Source organism: Panthera onca, chromosome A1 (genome assembly GCF_046562875.1).
Source record: "Panthera onca isolate mPanOnc1 chromosome A1, mPanOnc1 haplotype 2, whole genome shotgun sequence".
Lineage (NCBI taxonomy): Eukaryota > Metazoa > Chordata > Mammalia > Carnivora > Felidae > Panthera > Panthera onca.
The window spans coordinates 102,959,693-102,975,818 of record NC_138339.1 but is presented as its reverse complement, the minus strand read 5'-3'; the positions used below and the strand labels follow the sequence as shown (position 1 = coordinate 102,975,818).

The following is a 16,126-nucleotide window of genomic DNA, read 5'->3' as shown; positions in this document are numbered from 1 at the left end:
CATCTGGAAAATATTCATTATAAATTTTTTTTAATGTTTATTTATTTTTGAGACACAGTGAGAATGTCAGTGGGGAAGGGATAGAGAGAGAGGGAGACACAGAATCTGAAGCGGGCTCCAGGCTCCGAGCTGTCAACACGGAGCCTGACACGGGGCTTGAACTCATGAACCGCGAGATCATGACCTGAGCCGAAGTCGGATACTCAATCAACTGAGCCACCCAGGCGCCCCAAGATAATATGATTCATTATAAAATGGAATAATCATACCATCTACTGTAGAGGGTTGTCATGGAACAAGAGAAAGAAACAAGAAAGGGAAGAGAAACACTTCTGTTCCTTAAGAGATGCATAATACAAGTGTACTTTTGCCCCTGAGAGTAGACAGACTCCTGTAGATGAGAATAGAAGCTCTGTTCCCTGCAGCAAGGTCATTGGTAGCTTCAGCCTGGAGCTTTTCAGAGCCAAATCCATTCATACGGTCATTAAAAACTTTTATACCTTTATTGCTTTCTTATATATTTTTGAGTAGTGCTGCATCTATTGATCTAGGCTCCGTGATACGTTCTGAAGTAGACCCCAAGAAATTTAATGAGGAGACTTGTTGTATGGAATTTTATTTATAAACCAGCTTAGAATCAAGGATTCCTTGCCTGAAATAGTAACTGGCTGATGAATAATTGAGCAGTAGTCCTTTTCTCTGGCAAATTCACATATTTTACGTGGCTTATTAGGTCCTGTAAGAAACAGTCCCTGCCTGCTTTCCTCACCTTACCTTTGTACCTCTATCACTGTGGCCATCCTGCTCTTGCTGTTTCATGAACACGCTAAACATATATATATATATATATATGTATATATATATATATATATATGTATATATATATACACACACATATATGGCCTATACTCAAGCCGTTTGCTCTGAATCAAGTGTTCTTCACCTGATTCTTTGACTGGCTTTTGCTCTCCATTCATATTTCCCCTGGAGCAGTGCTTAGGAGCATGCATTCTAGAATCAGACTGCCTAGACTCAAATGCTGGTTTTAACTTGTTGGTTGGTAACATTGGGCCAATTGCTTAACTTTTTTGTACCTGTGTCCTCATCTGTAAGTGGGATATCTCACATACCTAAAGCCTTGAAAGAGCACCTCGTACATCATAAGTGACACGTCAGTATGGGCTGTTACTGTTATTTTTAGCATTCCTTCACCATTATACCGTAACATAGCCCCATCTCAATTACTTTGTTTTATTATATATTTTACCTTGTTTTATTATATGTTCTATAGTAACTAATAATGATAAATATTGTATTACTATAATAGTGTGATTTGTAGATAGATGTATTTAGGCATTCAGATGACCAAAATTTGCTTCTCATATATATTTGGTCTTTGTCCACAGTTCCTGGCTCATAGCTCCCCAAACCCTTGGAAGTACTGAGAGTGGTCATGGTGAATTTTGCGCTATCAGTGAAGGTGGCTTTTGGACCCCACCCCAGGGAGAGCCAACTGTGTGATTAGAGGGTTGGAACTTCTCTGCCGTACTTATTCCCCCAATCCCCACCTTTGGGGAAGGGAGAGGGGCTGGAGATCGAATCAGCTGATGGCCACTGAATTACTCAGTCGTGACTAGGCAGTAAAGCCTACATAAAACCCAAGAGGACTGGGAGCTTCCTGGTCAGTGAGCATGTGGAGATGAGGGCAGAGTGGTGCACCTAAGAGAGGACATGGAAGCTCCCCGTCCTTTCCCCATACCTTGCCCTGTGCATCTCTTCACTGAATGTTAATTTGTGTCTTTTATCATGTCTTTGATAAAACGGTGAACTTAAGTGTTTAAGTGTTAAGCCTTCTAGCAAGTTAAAAGAACCTAAGGTGGAGGTCGTTGGAACCTATAGTCTGTAGCTGGTTGGTCAGGAAGCACAGGTCACAGCCTAAGCTTATGATTGCCATCAGAAGTGGGGGGTGGAGAGCAGTCCTGTAGGACTAACCCTTAGCCTGTGGAATATGATGCTGTTTCCGAGCAGATCATGTCAGAATTGAGTTGAATTCTCAGACACCAGCAATACCCCCGCAGAGTGTCCGAGAATTGTTTGATGTTGAATGTGGGTGAACCCTCCCCCGCACATTGGGACTGGAAACCCAGAAAGAATTGGTGTGTGTAGAATTACCTAGTTTTATTACAGTGTCATAGCACATATAATCAGAAATTACCTAACAGATTTGTTGTGTGTTTTTGCTTCCCCTAACTGATCCTTTCCACTACAGTGGGAGCTCTGTGACATCAGGAATTTTGCCCTTCTTGTTCATTCCATGTCCTTAGTTTCTAGAAAAGGACAAGGCACATAGAACACACTTAAAAAATATTTGTTGGGGACACCTGGGTGGCTCAGTCGGTTGAGCGTCCGACTTCAGCTCGGGTCATGATCTCACAGTCTGTGAGTTCGAGTCCCGCGTCGGGCTCTGTGCTCACAGCTCAGAGCCTGGAGCCTGTTTCAGATTCTGTGTCTTCCTCTCTCTCTGCCCCTCCCCCACTCATGCCCTGTCTCTCTCTCTGTCAAAAATAAATAAACATTAAAAAAAAATTTAAAAAAAAATATTTGTTGAATAAATGAATGGATGTCAGGGGTTATTTTATAGGCCAAGTTATATCTCTTGTGGTTATTTCCAGAATGAGATAGTGAAGTTGTATCACACTTACAGGATGATGCTCTGTTTTTCTTTTCTTTATTTGGGGGCTTGGTGTGGAATCCCCCTTACTCCACAGTGATTTCAAGTAGGTAAAGACAGGGAGCAGATTCCACTGCACATTTTAAACCATGTGATCAGAAGTCTCCTCCCAGACACCAACTTTCAAGTCGTTCTCTATGCGCATCAACCACAGGGTTTCATACTGAGCGTATGCATTTTGCCCCACGAGACTCCTCTCCATTATGACGCTGGCCAAGGAAAGACTTACCTTTTCCCTAGAGCTGTGCCAGTGTTAGATATTACGACTGAAAAGGTTCACTCATTTACTAGGTGTAAAGTAGCAGTTCATTGTGATTTACACGCACCTTTCTTACGTAAATAGTGTGGTTGTATATATTGTCACCACTCTTTCTCTGGCCAATGCTAGATGCCCAAACTGGTTTAAGAAAAAAAGAATGTATTGACTCTTAGCTGATAAGTGTGAACATAGCTGGATGTAGGAGCTCAGACGGTGTTATCAGGTCACAGGTGTGTTTTGGTTTTACTCCCAGGCAAGCTTTCTAAACCCAGAGGCAGAGCTAGCCAGAGATACCCGAGTTTCTGTTCTGTAAGGTCAGTAGCTGAGGTAGGAGAGCCCCAAAGGGGTTAGGCTTGGGGTCCAAGCACTCCCCCCATTTTTTTTTAAGTACTTATGTTTTATGTTCAAGTTCAAATGATTCTTTTTTCTGATATTTATTTAAGAAAACTTTTTTGAACTTAATGTTTATCTTATTGTCTTGTGGTTCGAGTTAGGGGTCCAGTCACCCAGCTCTCTTCTTAGAATCCCACTTAAATCCTTAAATTAGATAATCCAGAATAACAATAGCTAACATTTATCCAGTGTCCACTATGTGCCAGGGAATATTTTAAGTATTAAATGAATATTTTTTTATTAAAAAAAATTTTTTTTTAACGTTTATTTATTTTTGAGACAGAGACAGAGTATGAACAGGGGAGGGGCAGAGAGAGAGGGAGACACAGAATCTGAAACGGGCTCCAGGCTCTGAGCTGTCAGCACAGAGCCCGACGCGGGGCTCGAACTCATGGACCGTGAGATCATGACCTGAGCCGAAGTCGGACGCTCAACCGACTGAGCCATCCAGGCGCCCCTAAAAAATTTTTTTTAATGTTTATTCTTGAGTGAGAAAGAGGGCACGAGCAGGAGAGGGTCAGAGAGAGAGGGAGACACAGAATCTGAAGCAGGCTCCAGGCTCTGAGCTGTCAGCACAGAGCCCAATTTGGGGCTTGAACTCACTAACTGTGAGATCATGACCTGAGCCAAAGTCAGACACTTAACTGACTGAGCCACCCAGGTGCCCCAAGTATTAAATGAATGTTAAATCACTGAAATAAGTATGAATATTATCCTTATAAAATAGATACTACTGTTATCCCTATTTAAAATTTTTTTTATCACGTACAAGTGAGAAAACTGAGGTATATGAAAATCAGCTTTCTTGAGGTCACTCAGGAGTAAAAGTAAATGGGGGCCCACGCCCCTTGCTGAGCCACACTGTGGACTTTGGGTAGAAGGAGCTGGTTCTTTTCTATACCTTTGAAGATAGGCTTTGGGGGCCAGTGTCACTTGAACCACATGGATTAGGTAAGAGGCAGTGTCTGAAAGAAAGTTTAGTTCTGTTGCCAAAATAATAGATTGTGGGTATACAAAACCAGTAGATGTACAATGCAGTCTTTTTGTGGACTAATTTTATTTTTTATTCCGTAACAGGTCTGTGACCTTTTTTGTTTGTTTGTTGGTTTGTTTGTGAAAGAGAAAGAGGACGCACAGCATACACATGAGCTGGGGAGGGACAGAGGGAGGGAGAGAATCCCAAGCAGGCTCCATGTTCAGTGCAGAGCATGACGTGAGGCTCGATTCCATGTTGCTGAGATCATGACCTGAGCCGAAATCCAGAGTTGGATGCTCAACGTGACTTAGCCACCCAGGTGCCCTTGTGACCTTTTAATAAGCAAGTGAGAGTGGCTCTGTCTCTTGTGGCTCAGTCTCTTGTTCAAGGTCACATGTTCAGCAAGTGGCAGAGCCAACATTTCACCATACTCCATACTCCATACACCATACTCCACCAGACTCCATAGCCTGGCCCCTTTCCTGAATCACAGCTTCTTAAGGTTTTTTAGGGCACCACCCCCAGGGCGGGGCAGAACAGTGCACCCTGTAGGTGTGAGATGATAGCCTCAACAACCTGCCAGAGCATAAATTTCCTTTGAAATCTAATTTGTTGACTAAAGTCATGAAAAATTGGCAGTCCACTCTAAAATGCTAACTGTAATGTGGAAAGAAGCTTTATATCAATAAAATAGATGCTCTAAGGAGAGGAACCCTTTTATCTTGTGGGGAGCACTGCTGGCCACGTACCCTAATGCGAGCAGTCCGTTGCTACCTGAGGCCGCTGTTCAGTTGCTGTTCTCTACTTTATTTTCAACAGGGATTCAGTGACTCACTTTTTAGAATTCTAGAGAATATAAAGTGAGGTTTTAAAGCATATCATAAATAGGAGTGCCTGGCTGGCTCAATTGGTGGAGTGTACAGCTCTTGTATTTGGGGTTGTAAGTTCAAGCCCATGTTGGGTGTAGAGATTACTTAAAAATAAAATCTTAAAAAAAAAACAGAAATATAAACAAGATTACATTTTTATTTTTATTTTTTAATTTTTTTCAATGTTTATTTATTTTTGAGACAGAGAGAGACAGAGCATGAACGGGGGAGGGGCAGAGAGAGAGGGAGACACAGAATCCGAAGCAGCCTCCAGGCTCTGAGCTGTCAGCACAGAGCTGGACACGGGGCTCGAACTCACGAACTGTGAGATCAAGACCTGAGCCAAAGTCAGACACTCAACCGACCGAGCCACCCAGGAGCCCCAAGATTACATTTTTTTTAAAGAACCCACTGTTGTTCACTCAGGTTTCCTTCCGGTTTCCCGGCAGGGTTGAGCAGTTTGCCTTATAGGTGGTTTGCACTCACCACTCTGCTCTTCGTGTCCTCCTTATGGGCGTGGCACTCAGCTCAGTGGTTCTGGTGAGAAAGAGCACCACTGATGATGCACTTTAGTAAGTTTTCAATACACTATTTTATCTTACTTTTTACTTTTTTCAAGTGTGTCTTTTAAATTTTATTTTGAGAGAGAGGGAGGGAGAGAGAGACTCCCAAGCAGGCTTCACACTGTCAGTGCAGAACCTGGCGTGGGGCTCCAATTCACGAACTCTGAGATCATGACCTGAGCAGAAATCAAGAGTCAGACACTCAGCTAACTGAGCCACCCAGGTGCTCTCAATATGCCATTTTATAGTTTGCATCTCTTGTTACTTTAAGCACGATAGATATTGTGTTTTAAACTTGTTTTAGTTTTTTGAAAAGCATGTGGTAGTAACTTTCATGAAGTGCATGAAAGCATGTGGTAAGAACTTTTGAAAATAAGAAAAGTAAATTCTCTTGATGGATCAGTTTTCATTTTTGCAAATTACCATCCTAAAAGGAAACTTGGTGGTTTATTATGAGAGATTTCTCACCCTTGAGACTTGGATTTTTTTTGTGTGTATATTTTATTATTGTTTCGCTAGGATCATTTCATTGAAAGAACCATTATGAAATGTGGCTGAGGTTGTTAGTTTTTCACTGCTAATAGAGGACCGATGACTCTTTAAAAGTCAAGTATGAGTTTGTAAACTTGTTAAAAGTGATGATATAAATGAGTATGTGGACTTTGATTAAAGCTTGCTTTCATATCATGAGATCATCTGCTAATGACTGTCATTGGTGATATGTACTAGAAGTTGAAGGTTGCATTGGAGTGTCTTACAATGAAATGTACTTGGCCTTTTAACTTTGAAGAAGTCTCTCTTATTCTCTTTGTGATGAAATTTCTGTCTTTCAGAGTAGAATGTATAATTGTTGCCAATGATGCCACCATCAAAGGAGGGACCTACTATCCCGTGACTGTGAAAAAGCATTTGCGGGCACAAGAAATTGCAATGCAAAACAGGCTCCCCTGCATCTACTTGGGCAAGTCACAAGAGTCGTAAAATGAATTATTTTTAGGTGGTAAAATGCAAGAGTGTTTACAAGGTTATATGATGTCATCAATTTTTTTTTTTTTTTGACAGTGTAGGGGAGGGACAGAGAGAGAGTGGGACAGAGGATTTGAAGTGGTCTCTGTACTGACAGCAGAGTCCCATGTGGGGCTTGAACCCCAAGCCAGGAGATCATGACCTGAGCCAAAGGCGGGCTTAACTGACTAAGCCACCCACAACCCCCCATCATTGGGTATTTTTTTTTTTTTTTTTCAACGTTTATTTATTTTTGGGACAGAGAGAGACAGAGCATGAACGGGGGAGGGACAGAGAGAGAGGGAGACACAGAATCGGAAACAGGCTCCAGGCTCTGAGCCATCAGCCCAGAGCCTGACGCGGGGCTCGAACTCACGGACGGCGAGATCGTGACCTGGCTGAAGTCGGACGCTTAACCGACTGCGCCACCCAGGCGCCCCTCATTGGGTATTTTTAAAAACTGTTGGTTTCTTCCATAATTATAAAAGAAATGCATGCTCTTTGCTGAAAACTCAGGAAGAAAATGTGAACAAGAACTACCCATAACAACATCACTGAGGAATAGCCTGTGACAGTATTTTCATGTATGCCAGTTTTTTCTCTACATGGGTGTAGATTTTTTTCTTCTATATATTTTCTTTTTGTCTTAACCTTAATGAGTTCAAACTGTGAGAAAATAATAGTTAATATTTATGGATCTCTTGAGTGCTAGGTACTAATTTAAATGCTTGAGTATGTATATAATTTTCAGCAAATGCAATTTAAGAAATTTAATTTTTAATGAAAGTAAATTTATATTTGAAATTAAAATACACTTAAATCTAAGGGTATTTCAAAAGGAACATAAAAGCAAGGCAGTTTAAAATTGGCACTGCCTGGATAATGGTTTAGTTTGGTGAAATACCAGCATATATATATTGTTCATTTTTGCAAGTGTTTGTACAGGTACTGACTTAGAGATTTTTTTCGCTGCAAAAGTGCATTTACCTGGGTGACTCACAGTGTGAACTTTGTTTTGCACATACAGAAAACAGCAAATGAGGCCCTACTGTTTACAGGTGCTGTGCCAAACACTGTAGGTAATGGAGTAAAGAGTATTATGTTGTCCCCATCTTGGGCAAGCTTAAATGCACCAGAGACAGGATGTCATGTACTAAATAACAACAAAAGACATGATGATTGTAGGCAAGAGTGGTGGGCATAGGACTAGCTAACTTTTCACAGCATTGCTATTTGCACTCACTCTGTGCTGAACTAAGTAAGCGCTTTTTATACATTATTTCATGTCACCCCAGGAATAGCTTCCTGGGAGAGCTACCGTTGTTACTTTGATTTCACAGGTGAGGAACAGGAAGCATAGAATGGCTAGGACATGTCGGTAATCACACAGATATGAAGTAACCAAGCTCTCTTCCAAATTCAGCTGACCTTCTTATCCCCCACTCAGCCCTGCAGTATAAACAGTCCCAGAGACACTATGTGACAAACTGTCACATGAATTCTGCATGTGGCTTTGCATTGGTTTAAAAGAAAGAAAGATACTTTTTTTTTTTAGCTTAACTGGTTAAAAATTTGTGGTGTTTCTGGGGCTTTAGCTGGTCCTCAAAGGAGAGAATGTCCTAAATATTTCAAGTGGAATTTTGCACAGGGAGGAGAGCCTAATGGATTTGATGAAAACAGTGAATTTTTTGGCTGCGTTGGGGGACTGGAGAAAGATCCTGTTGAATAGTTCAGAACGGTGATAGGGCAAGTTTTGTGTGAATGTGATGAAGAACTGTTGCTGTCAGTGGTACACGTCTTCCTTTGTACAGCATGTTTCGTTCATTCAGACGTACTTATTTCTGTTATTTCCCTTGTCTTCAGTTGATTCAGGAGGCGCAAACTTACCTTGGCAAGCAGAAATATTTCCAGATCGAGATCACTTTGGCCGTATATTCTATAATCAGGCAATTATGTCTTCTCAAAATATTGCACAGGTAACTTCTCATTAATGAAAGGTATTGTTTTTTTGCTCCAAATGCCTTTGCCAGCTAGATAGCCTGAGATGATTTAAAACAGAATTTAACACAGAATGTAGATTTTTTTTTCCCCCCACAGAAAGTGCCTTAAGGTCAGATTATTCTCTTAATTATGGGCATGCTTTTATGTTTTAATAAAGGCTGTTCACTAAAGGAAAAGAGTTTGTCAAAAGAAAGGACACTGAGTAATTGGTTTTTTTTAATTTTTAATTTTTTTACATTTATTTATTTTTGAGAGACAGAGCATGAGCAGGGGAGGGACAGAGAGAGAGGGAGGGAGACACAGAATCCGAAGCAGGCTCTAGGCTCTGAGCTGCTAGTACAGAGCCTGATGCGGGGCTCAAACCCACAAACTGTGAGATCATGACCGGTGCCGAAGTTCAATGCTTAACCGACTGAGCCACCCAGGTGCCCCAGTAGTTGCTTTTTTAGGACTACACTTTGAGACATTCTGGTGTCTGAATGAGGAGAATGAGCAAAAAAGATTGTTGTAGCATTGTCCTAGCAAAAGTTAACAAATGACCTACATGACCATTATTGGGAGATGAATAATACCATTTGTAGCTGTTAAAATGAATGAACTAGAGTTGAACTAGAGTTGCACTCATCAACATAAATAGTCTGTAAAAATAATAGAATAAATGCATAGTCATTTGCTTTGTATGTAAATGTTAAAACCATCAAAAAAATCTATTACTTTATCTTAAAATGTACATGGGAATCATACACAGAGCTTTAGGACAATGGATACCTTTGAGGCGGGAGGGAGGAGAAAGGGGGGAAGGCAGGAGGTTTCAACTATTTCTGAAATATTTTATTTCCTTAACACAAATCTGAAGTAAATTTGGCCAAATGTCAAGATTTGTTAAGACTGGATATTAGGTTAAAGTATTTATTATTCTGTAATCTTTAATCTGAAATACTTCATAACACCGATGCTTGTGCTTTGTTTATGTTTTGTTCCTGAATTTCTTAAGTTTGTAGTGTTTTTAGTAATATTCTAATGAATTAGCCTTTTCTCACAGTTATGGTATCTCATCTTTATTTTCTATTGATATAGTGCATTGTTGGCATTTATTATATATTTTATGTTATGCAGTGACTTTGTGCTTTATATATCTAAATAGAAACTTTAGCTTTGCTCACTTGTGCACAGAGGGTCCTTGCATTACATAATATGTAATTCTTACCATGGCATTTTGTTTTATAGGGGACATTGGCCCATCTAATCTGATATTATAACCTGTATGGTTGTACCAACCTTAATCTTATATTAGTTTCCTAGGGCTGCCATAACAAATTACCACATACTGGGTGGCTGAAAAATAACAAAAATTTGTTCTCTCAAGTTCTAGAGGCTAGAGGTCCAAAATGAAGGGGGCAACCTCACTGGGCTCTCTGAGAAGATCCTGTCCCTCGCCTCTGCCAGCTTCTAGTGGCTCCAGGTGTTTCTTGGGCTTGTGACTGTATGACTCTGATCTCTGGCTTGTTTGCCTTCTCCCCTGTGTGTCTGTGTCTTCTCTCTCTTAAAAGGACTCTTGTCATTGGATTTAGGGCCCACCCATGTCATCCACAATGATCTCATCTCAAGTTCCTTACCTTAATTATGTCTGCAAAGACTCTTTTTCCAAATAAGGTCATAATCAAAGGTTCTAGAGATTCAGGTGTAGACATGTTTGGAGGAGGTGGGGGCATCAGTCAACCCACTATAGATGTGTCAGCTGGCATGCTTATTCTTTGCCCTGTCTTTCCATTCGTGTAGCTTGTAAATAATCAACATGTAACAAATATTTATGGTGGACCTACTGTAACCAGGCTCTGTTGGTGAATAAAACCAGGTATGATCTCTCCTCCTGTGGAACCTAAAGCTTGAAGTGCTTTAAAAAACAGGTCTTTTTAGGGGTGCCTGGGTGGCTCAGGTGCTTAAGCTCTTGATTTCAGCTTAGGTCGTGATCTCATGGTTTGTGAGTTTGAACCCCGCTTCGGGCTCCATTTTGACAGTGTGGAGCCTACTTGGGATTTTCTGTCTCCCTTCTGTCTCTGCCCCTCCCCTGCTCGCTCTCTGTCTCAAAATAAATAAATAAACCTTAAAAAAATGTCTTTTTAAAACTAAAAGTGTCCATATATTTTTGAGTAAGTAGTACCTGCCTATGATTAAAAAATCTGAATTGTCTAAAGGGCATTTGAATGCTTTCCTTTTTCCTATTTTAGTTTCTTAAAAATGTTAACATCAGTATTTCTTTGAGCCACTTCTCTTAGCATTTCTTTTCTCTGTTTTACTCCAATAGGAAGTTCAGGGTAAAGGTTTACCTCTATTCTTAGAAACCTCTTGGAATTTGAGGAAAATTTCCAATTTCTCTTGTGTACTAGTTTCCATAGTGCCTATTCTGATCTTTTCCCCAGTAAATGAGCCCTAAACCCGATGTCTGCACTGTAGCTGTTGCTTCATACTTAACTGAAGAAGTCAGGCTGTGTGCGAGCACTTTTGTACTAAAAACTTTGTGACTTTGCCTTCTTTTATCCTAGAAACAGTTGTCCCTCTTCCTCTCCAGGGCTAAGCTTTTCATTTATAATCCTAATGCCAACCCCTCCTTTGTGCCTCATCATTTATTCCTCTTCTCTCTCTTACTCTAATATTTTCTCATCCACTTTTTTTTCTCACAGTCAATAACTGTGTTGACTTCTTCTGCATTTTTTTGTTTTATTTATTTCTTTTGAGAGAGAGAGAGAGAGAGAGAGAGATTGAGATTGTAAGTGGGGAGGGGCAGAGAGAGAGGGAGATAGAGAATCCCAACCAGGCTCTGCACTGTCAGTGCAGAGGGGATTGAACCCACCAACTGTGAGATCACCACCTGAGCTGAAATCAAGGGTCCGATGCTTAACTGAGCCACCCCATGTGCCCCAACTTCCTCTGTTTTTAAAGGAAAAAGAAAAAGCACCAAAAGCCGTGACAAAAGAAAAGGACCTTTGCTAGCTTCTTCTGTTCCCTGAAGCTTCCCTCCTTCCCTGGATCAGCAGACTCCTTAAAAACTGACCTAGGACCTTTGTTCCTGACTGTTCACTCCATAAAACCTACTGCCTTTGGAGGTCCTACTAGCCTCCTAGAGACCAGATTCTTTTTTTTTTTTTTTTTAATTTTCTTTTTTTTAATGTTTATTTATTTTTGAGACAGAGAGCATGAATGGGGGAGGGGCAGAGAGAGAGGGAGACACAGAATCCAAAACAGGCTCCAGGCTCCGAGCTGTCAGCACAAAGCCAGACGCACGGCTCGTACTCACAGACCATGAGATCATGACCTGAGCTGAAGTCAGACCCTCAACTGACTGAACCACCCAGGCACCCCTAGAGCCCAGATTCTTACTCCACATGACCTCTTTTGTTCCCTTTCCTGAAATCCTCCTTAGGCTTTGTGCCACTGGCTTTCCGTATTCCCCCAGGCTCTCCGTTTAATCCTCTCCACCCAGGAACTTGTCCTTAATGGTTTCATAAACTCTAATGACATCCCTTTCTTATCCGTGATCTTTCCTGACCTCTCTCTGCACTTTGGGAGGTTCTCCTGTCTTTGTGGATTTCCCTTTGGTACTTAGGGGCTCCAACTAGACATTGAGCACATTCACTTCTCTACTGACGGTTCTTTCACCCGTGTCCCTGTTTGCTCTTGATGGTACTTCCTTCTTGAGCTTTTCCCTAGGATTGAAACCTTGGTGTCATCCTTGACTCTTGCCTGCTTTATCCCCTACCTGCCCCTACCTGATCATTTTGGTAAAAAAAAAAAAAAAAAATGTATATATGTGTGTGTGTGTGTGTGTGTGTGTGTGTGTGTGTGTGTGTATCTATATATAGATATATAAATCTGTCTGTCTATATATTTCTCATCTTTGTATCCCCAGGAGCTCCTCTGGTGCTGGACAGATAATCAATACATAATAAACCTTTGACAAAGACCTGTCGATTTTTACCTTTGGATTGGCCCTCTCAGCTCCATTCCTACTGCCATCACCATGGGTAGTTTGGACCCACATTACTACTTAACAGTGTGGCACTACCTTCACCTGCCTTGTGTTCCTGACTACCTAGTCTTTCCTTTTCTGTCCACTGTACATGTTACTGTAGCATTACTCTTTATCTGGTTCCTGGCTCAAAACCATAATTTCTACAAAACAGACTTCAGACTTATTAGCCTGGTACATAAGACCCCTTGTGGTCTAGTTCCGATCTTAAGTTCTGGCCTCACTGCCCACTGTCAGTCTGAACCACTCACTGTTCTTCATATGTACCATGGCCTTTCATGACTGCTCAGGTCCATGCTGGGCCCTCTCTTCCCCATTCCTTGCAGTCTAAGTCTCCAGTCCATTTTCCAAATGCATCTCAGATGCCATCTCTTGCAGGAAGGCTTCTCTTTGAGCTATACCTTAATAATGACATATATTCCTTTTATCTAGATATATCCTAATTTCCCTCACTAGACTCTAAGCCTCTTGAGATAAGAGACACCATCAGATAAATCTTTATATCCTCACACATTTCCCTGAGAAGGTACTTAGTCAATATTTATTTAAAAAATGAAACTCTTGGGGTGCCTGAGTGGCTCAGTGGTTAAGCGTCCCAACGTCAGCTAAGGTCATGATCTCATGGTTCATGAGTTCGAGCCCTGCATTGTGCCCTGTGCTGACAGCTCAGAGCCTGGTGCCTTCTTTGGATTCTGTGTCTCCCTCTCTCCCTGTCCCTCCCCTGCTTGTGCTCTGCCTCTCTCTGTCTAAAAAATAAATAAACGTTAAAAAAAAAAAAAAAGAAGAGTGAAACTCTTTATGACTATTCAAGTGATATCTGATGTACTGAGTATATCTTACATTTTAATGTATGTTTTATTATTTACTGAGGCCTTGGTTTGGATGGATAAAAACAAGTTCTTATACTTTATTTTTTTTAAATTTTTATCCATATACTTTATTACATGAAGCAATCACTTGTTTAACTCCAGTTATATTACATGTGCATTTTGATAGGGAACTCTAGCTTCTTTATTTGTTCAGTTCCTTCTTTCCTCCCCAATGTTGGTTTTTATTTAATGTTATTAACCTTGCCCATTATAGGTCCACTTATCCACTTATTTCTAAGATACATGTCTCTTGACAATCATATCTCTGTTATTTCCTGTATCTTTGCAGTGGTAAAAATGTGGACAGATTTTTGCCGACCTGGAAGGTTTAAAATTTTTGTTTTTGCTCTCAAGGAGAAAAGGCAGTTACATAAGACACCTACCTACATCTGTATTCTTTTGTCATCTTTCCCTCCTTTCTGGTGTATTTTAGAACTTGTTTTTTTGTTTTTGAAGTTTAAAGACTTGGCATACAGGTGTCTGGTGGTCTTACTTGGAGTCTCATGTCCTGAGGATACCTCACCTGGGCTTTCTCTAAACCCATGGCTGAAGTCTTGATAATCTTGGAAACATTGCTTCTTTTTCTGTATTGTGGCTCCACGTTTCTGGCTTTTGAAGTGTGAGGCATATAATTCTCTTCAGAGGAGGGATCTTTGTTTTCTTAGGTCTCACATTAGCATTAATTTTTAAAATTAGTGGACGGGGTGCCTGGGTGGCTTCGTGGGTTGAGCGTCCTACTCTTGATATTGGCTCAGGTTATGATCGTGGGATCAAGCCCCGCCTTGGGCTCCATGGTAAGCATACAGCCTGCTTAACATTCTCTCTCCCTCTGCCTCTCTCCCCTGCTCACGTGTCTCTCTGTCAAAAAAAAAAATTTTTTTTTAAATAATTTAAAATAATTTAAAACTTAGTGGTGGTCTGGTCTAGCTGGATCTTTGCCCTGCTGCATCATCCTGTTTGACTGTAATCCTTTAGTGCACCAGGAACAAAATGTTTCCACTGTGACTAACAGTATATTTCTTCTGAAATAGTCGTTATTCATCTAGCCATGTGGAGGTGCAGCTCCTGTTTTTCCTTCGCGTGTCTGCCTGTTTGTTCTTCTTTTGGAGATGTACTTAAAATTATTTCAGGTGTCCGTGCTTCCTTCTCTCCTTCCCTGTCCCCACTTCCACCCTCTTGGCTTAGCTCATTATTTTTGAAATTTATTTTCTTTGCTTCAGATCATGGTAATTGTTTTGAGGGACTTAGTTAAGACAGGCACTGTATATCTTTTTTTTCCGTTCAGAAAAGTTGGTTTTATTATTTTTTAAATATTTATTTATTAAAAAAAATTTTTAACGTTTATTGATTTTTGAGAGACAGAGAGAGACAGAGCATGAGCGGGGGAGGGGCAGAGAGAGAGGAGACACAGAATCTGAAGCAGGTTCCAGGCTCCGAGCTGTCAGCACAGAGCCCAATGCGAGGCTCGAACCCATGAACTATGAGATCATGACCTGGGCCAAAGTTGGATGCTTAACCAACTGAACCACCCAGGCACCCGAAAGGCGGTTTTATTAAAGAACACGGATAAGACCCATGGGCAGAAAGAGCTGCCCATTATTTTATTTATTTTATTTTTATTTTTTCATGTTTATTTATTTTTGAGAGAGAGAAAGAGAGCATGAATGGGGTAGGGGCATGAGAGAGGGAGACACAGAACCTGAAGCAGCCTCTAGGCTATGAACTGTCAGTGCAGAGCCTGATGTGGGACTTGAATCCACAAACCATGAGATCATGACCTGAGAGCCAAAGTCAGATTCATAACCCACTGAGCCACCCAGGTGCCCCAAGGGCTGCCCATTATTTCAAAAATGCATTTCAGCTTGTCCATGTTGTCAAATAGGGCCTAGGGAACAAAATCACTGATTGCTTTGAGGCTGATAAAAAGGAAGAAACAGGATATTCTGGATAAGGTGGACTTTTTGTTTTCTGTGCACATTTTAGCCTATCTATTTAGCACAGATAAGCATGAGTATTCTAGAATCAGTGGTGTGATCGGTCAGTATAATTGATTGTGATTTAAATTTTGGAGAGTTAATGAACTGATACGTGAATTTTATGCCTTTTTAAAAGTTTTTTTTTTTTTAATTTACATCCAAATTAGTTAGCATATAGTGCAACAATGATTTCGGGAGAAGATTCCTTAATGCCCCTTACCCATTTAGCCCATCCCCCCCCCCCCATAACCCCCCAGGAACCGTCTGTTTGTGCTCCATATTTAAGAGTCTCTTATGTTTTGTCCCCCTCCCTGTTTTTATATTATTTTTGTTTCCCTTCCCTTATGTTCATCTGTTTTATCTCTTAAAGTCCTCATATGAGTGAAGTCATATGATACTTGTCTTTCTCTGACTAATTTCGCTTAGCATGATACCCTCCAGTTCCATCCACGTAGTT

At 40.8% G+C, this 16,126-nt stretch overlaps 1 protein-coding gene across 2 annotated transcripts in view; it reads left to right on the top strand.

Moving 5' to 3' along the window:
* The window catches only part of MCCC2 (methylcrotonyl-CoA carboxylase subunit 2), a 73,189-nt gene that overhangs the window by 17,082 nt on the left and 39,981 nt on the right, over window positions 1-16,126 (top strand). For both annotated transcript variants that reach the window (XM_078449143.2, XM_060635586.3), the window contains 2 exons: window positions 6,625-6,752; window positions 8,660-8,772. In XM_078449143.2, coding sequence (XP_078305269.1) covers window positions 6,625-6,752; window positions 8,660-8,772 — 241 coding nt within the window. The remainder of the gene's footprint in view (window positions 1-6,624; window positions 6,753-8,659; window positions 8,773-16,126) is intronic.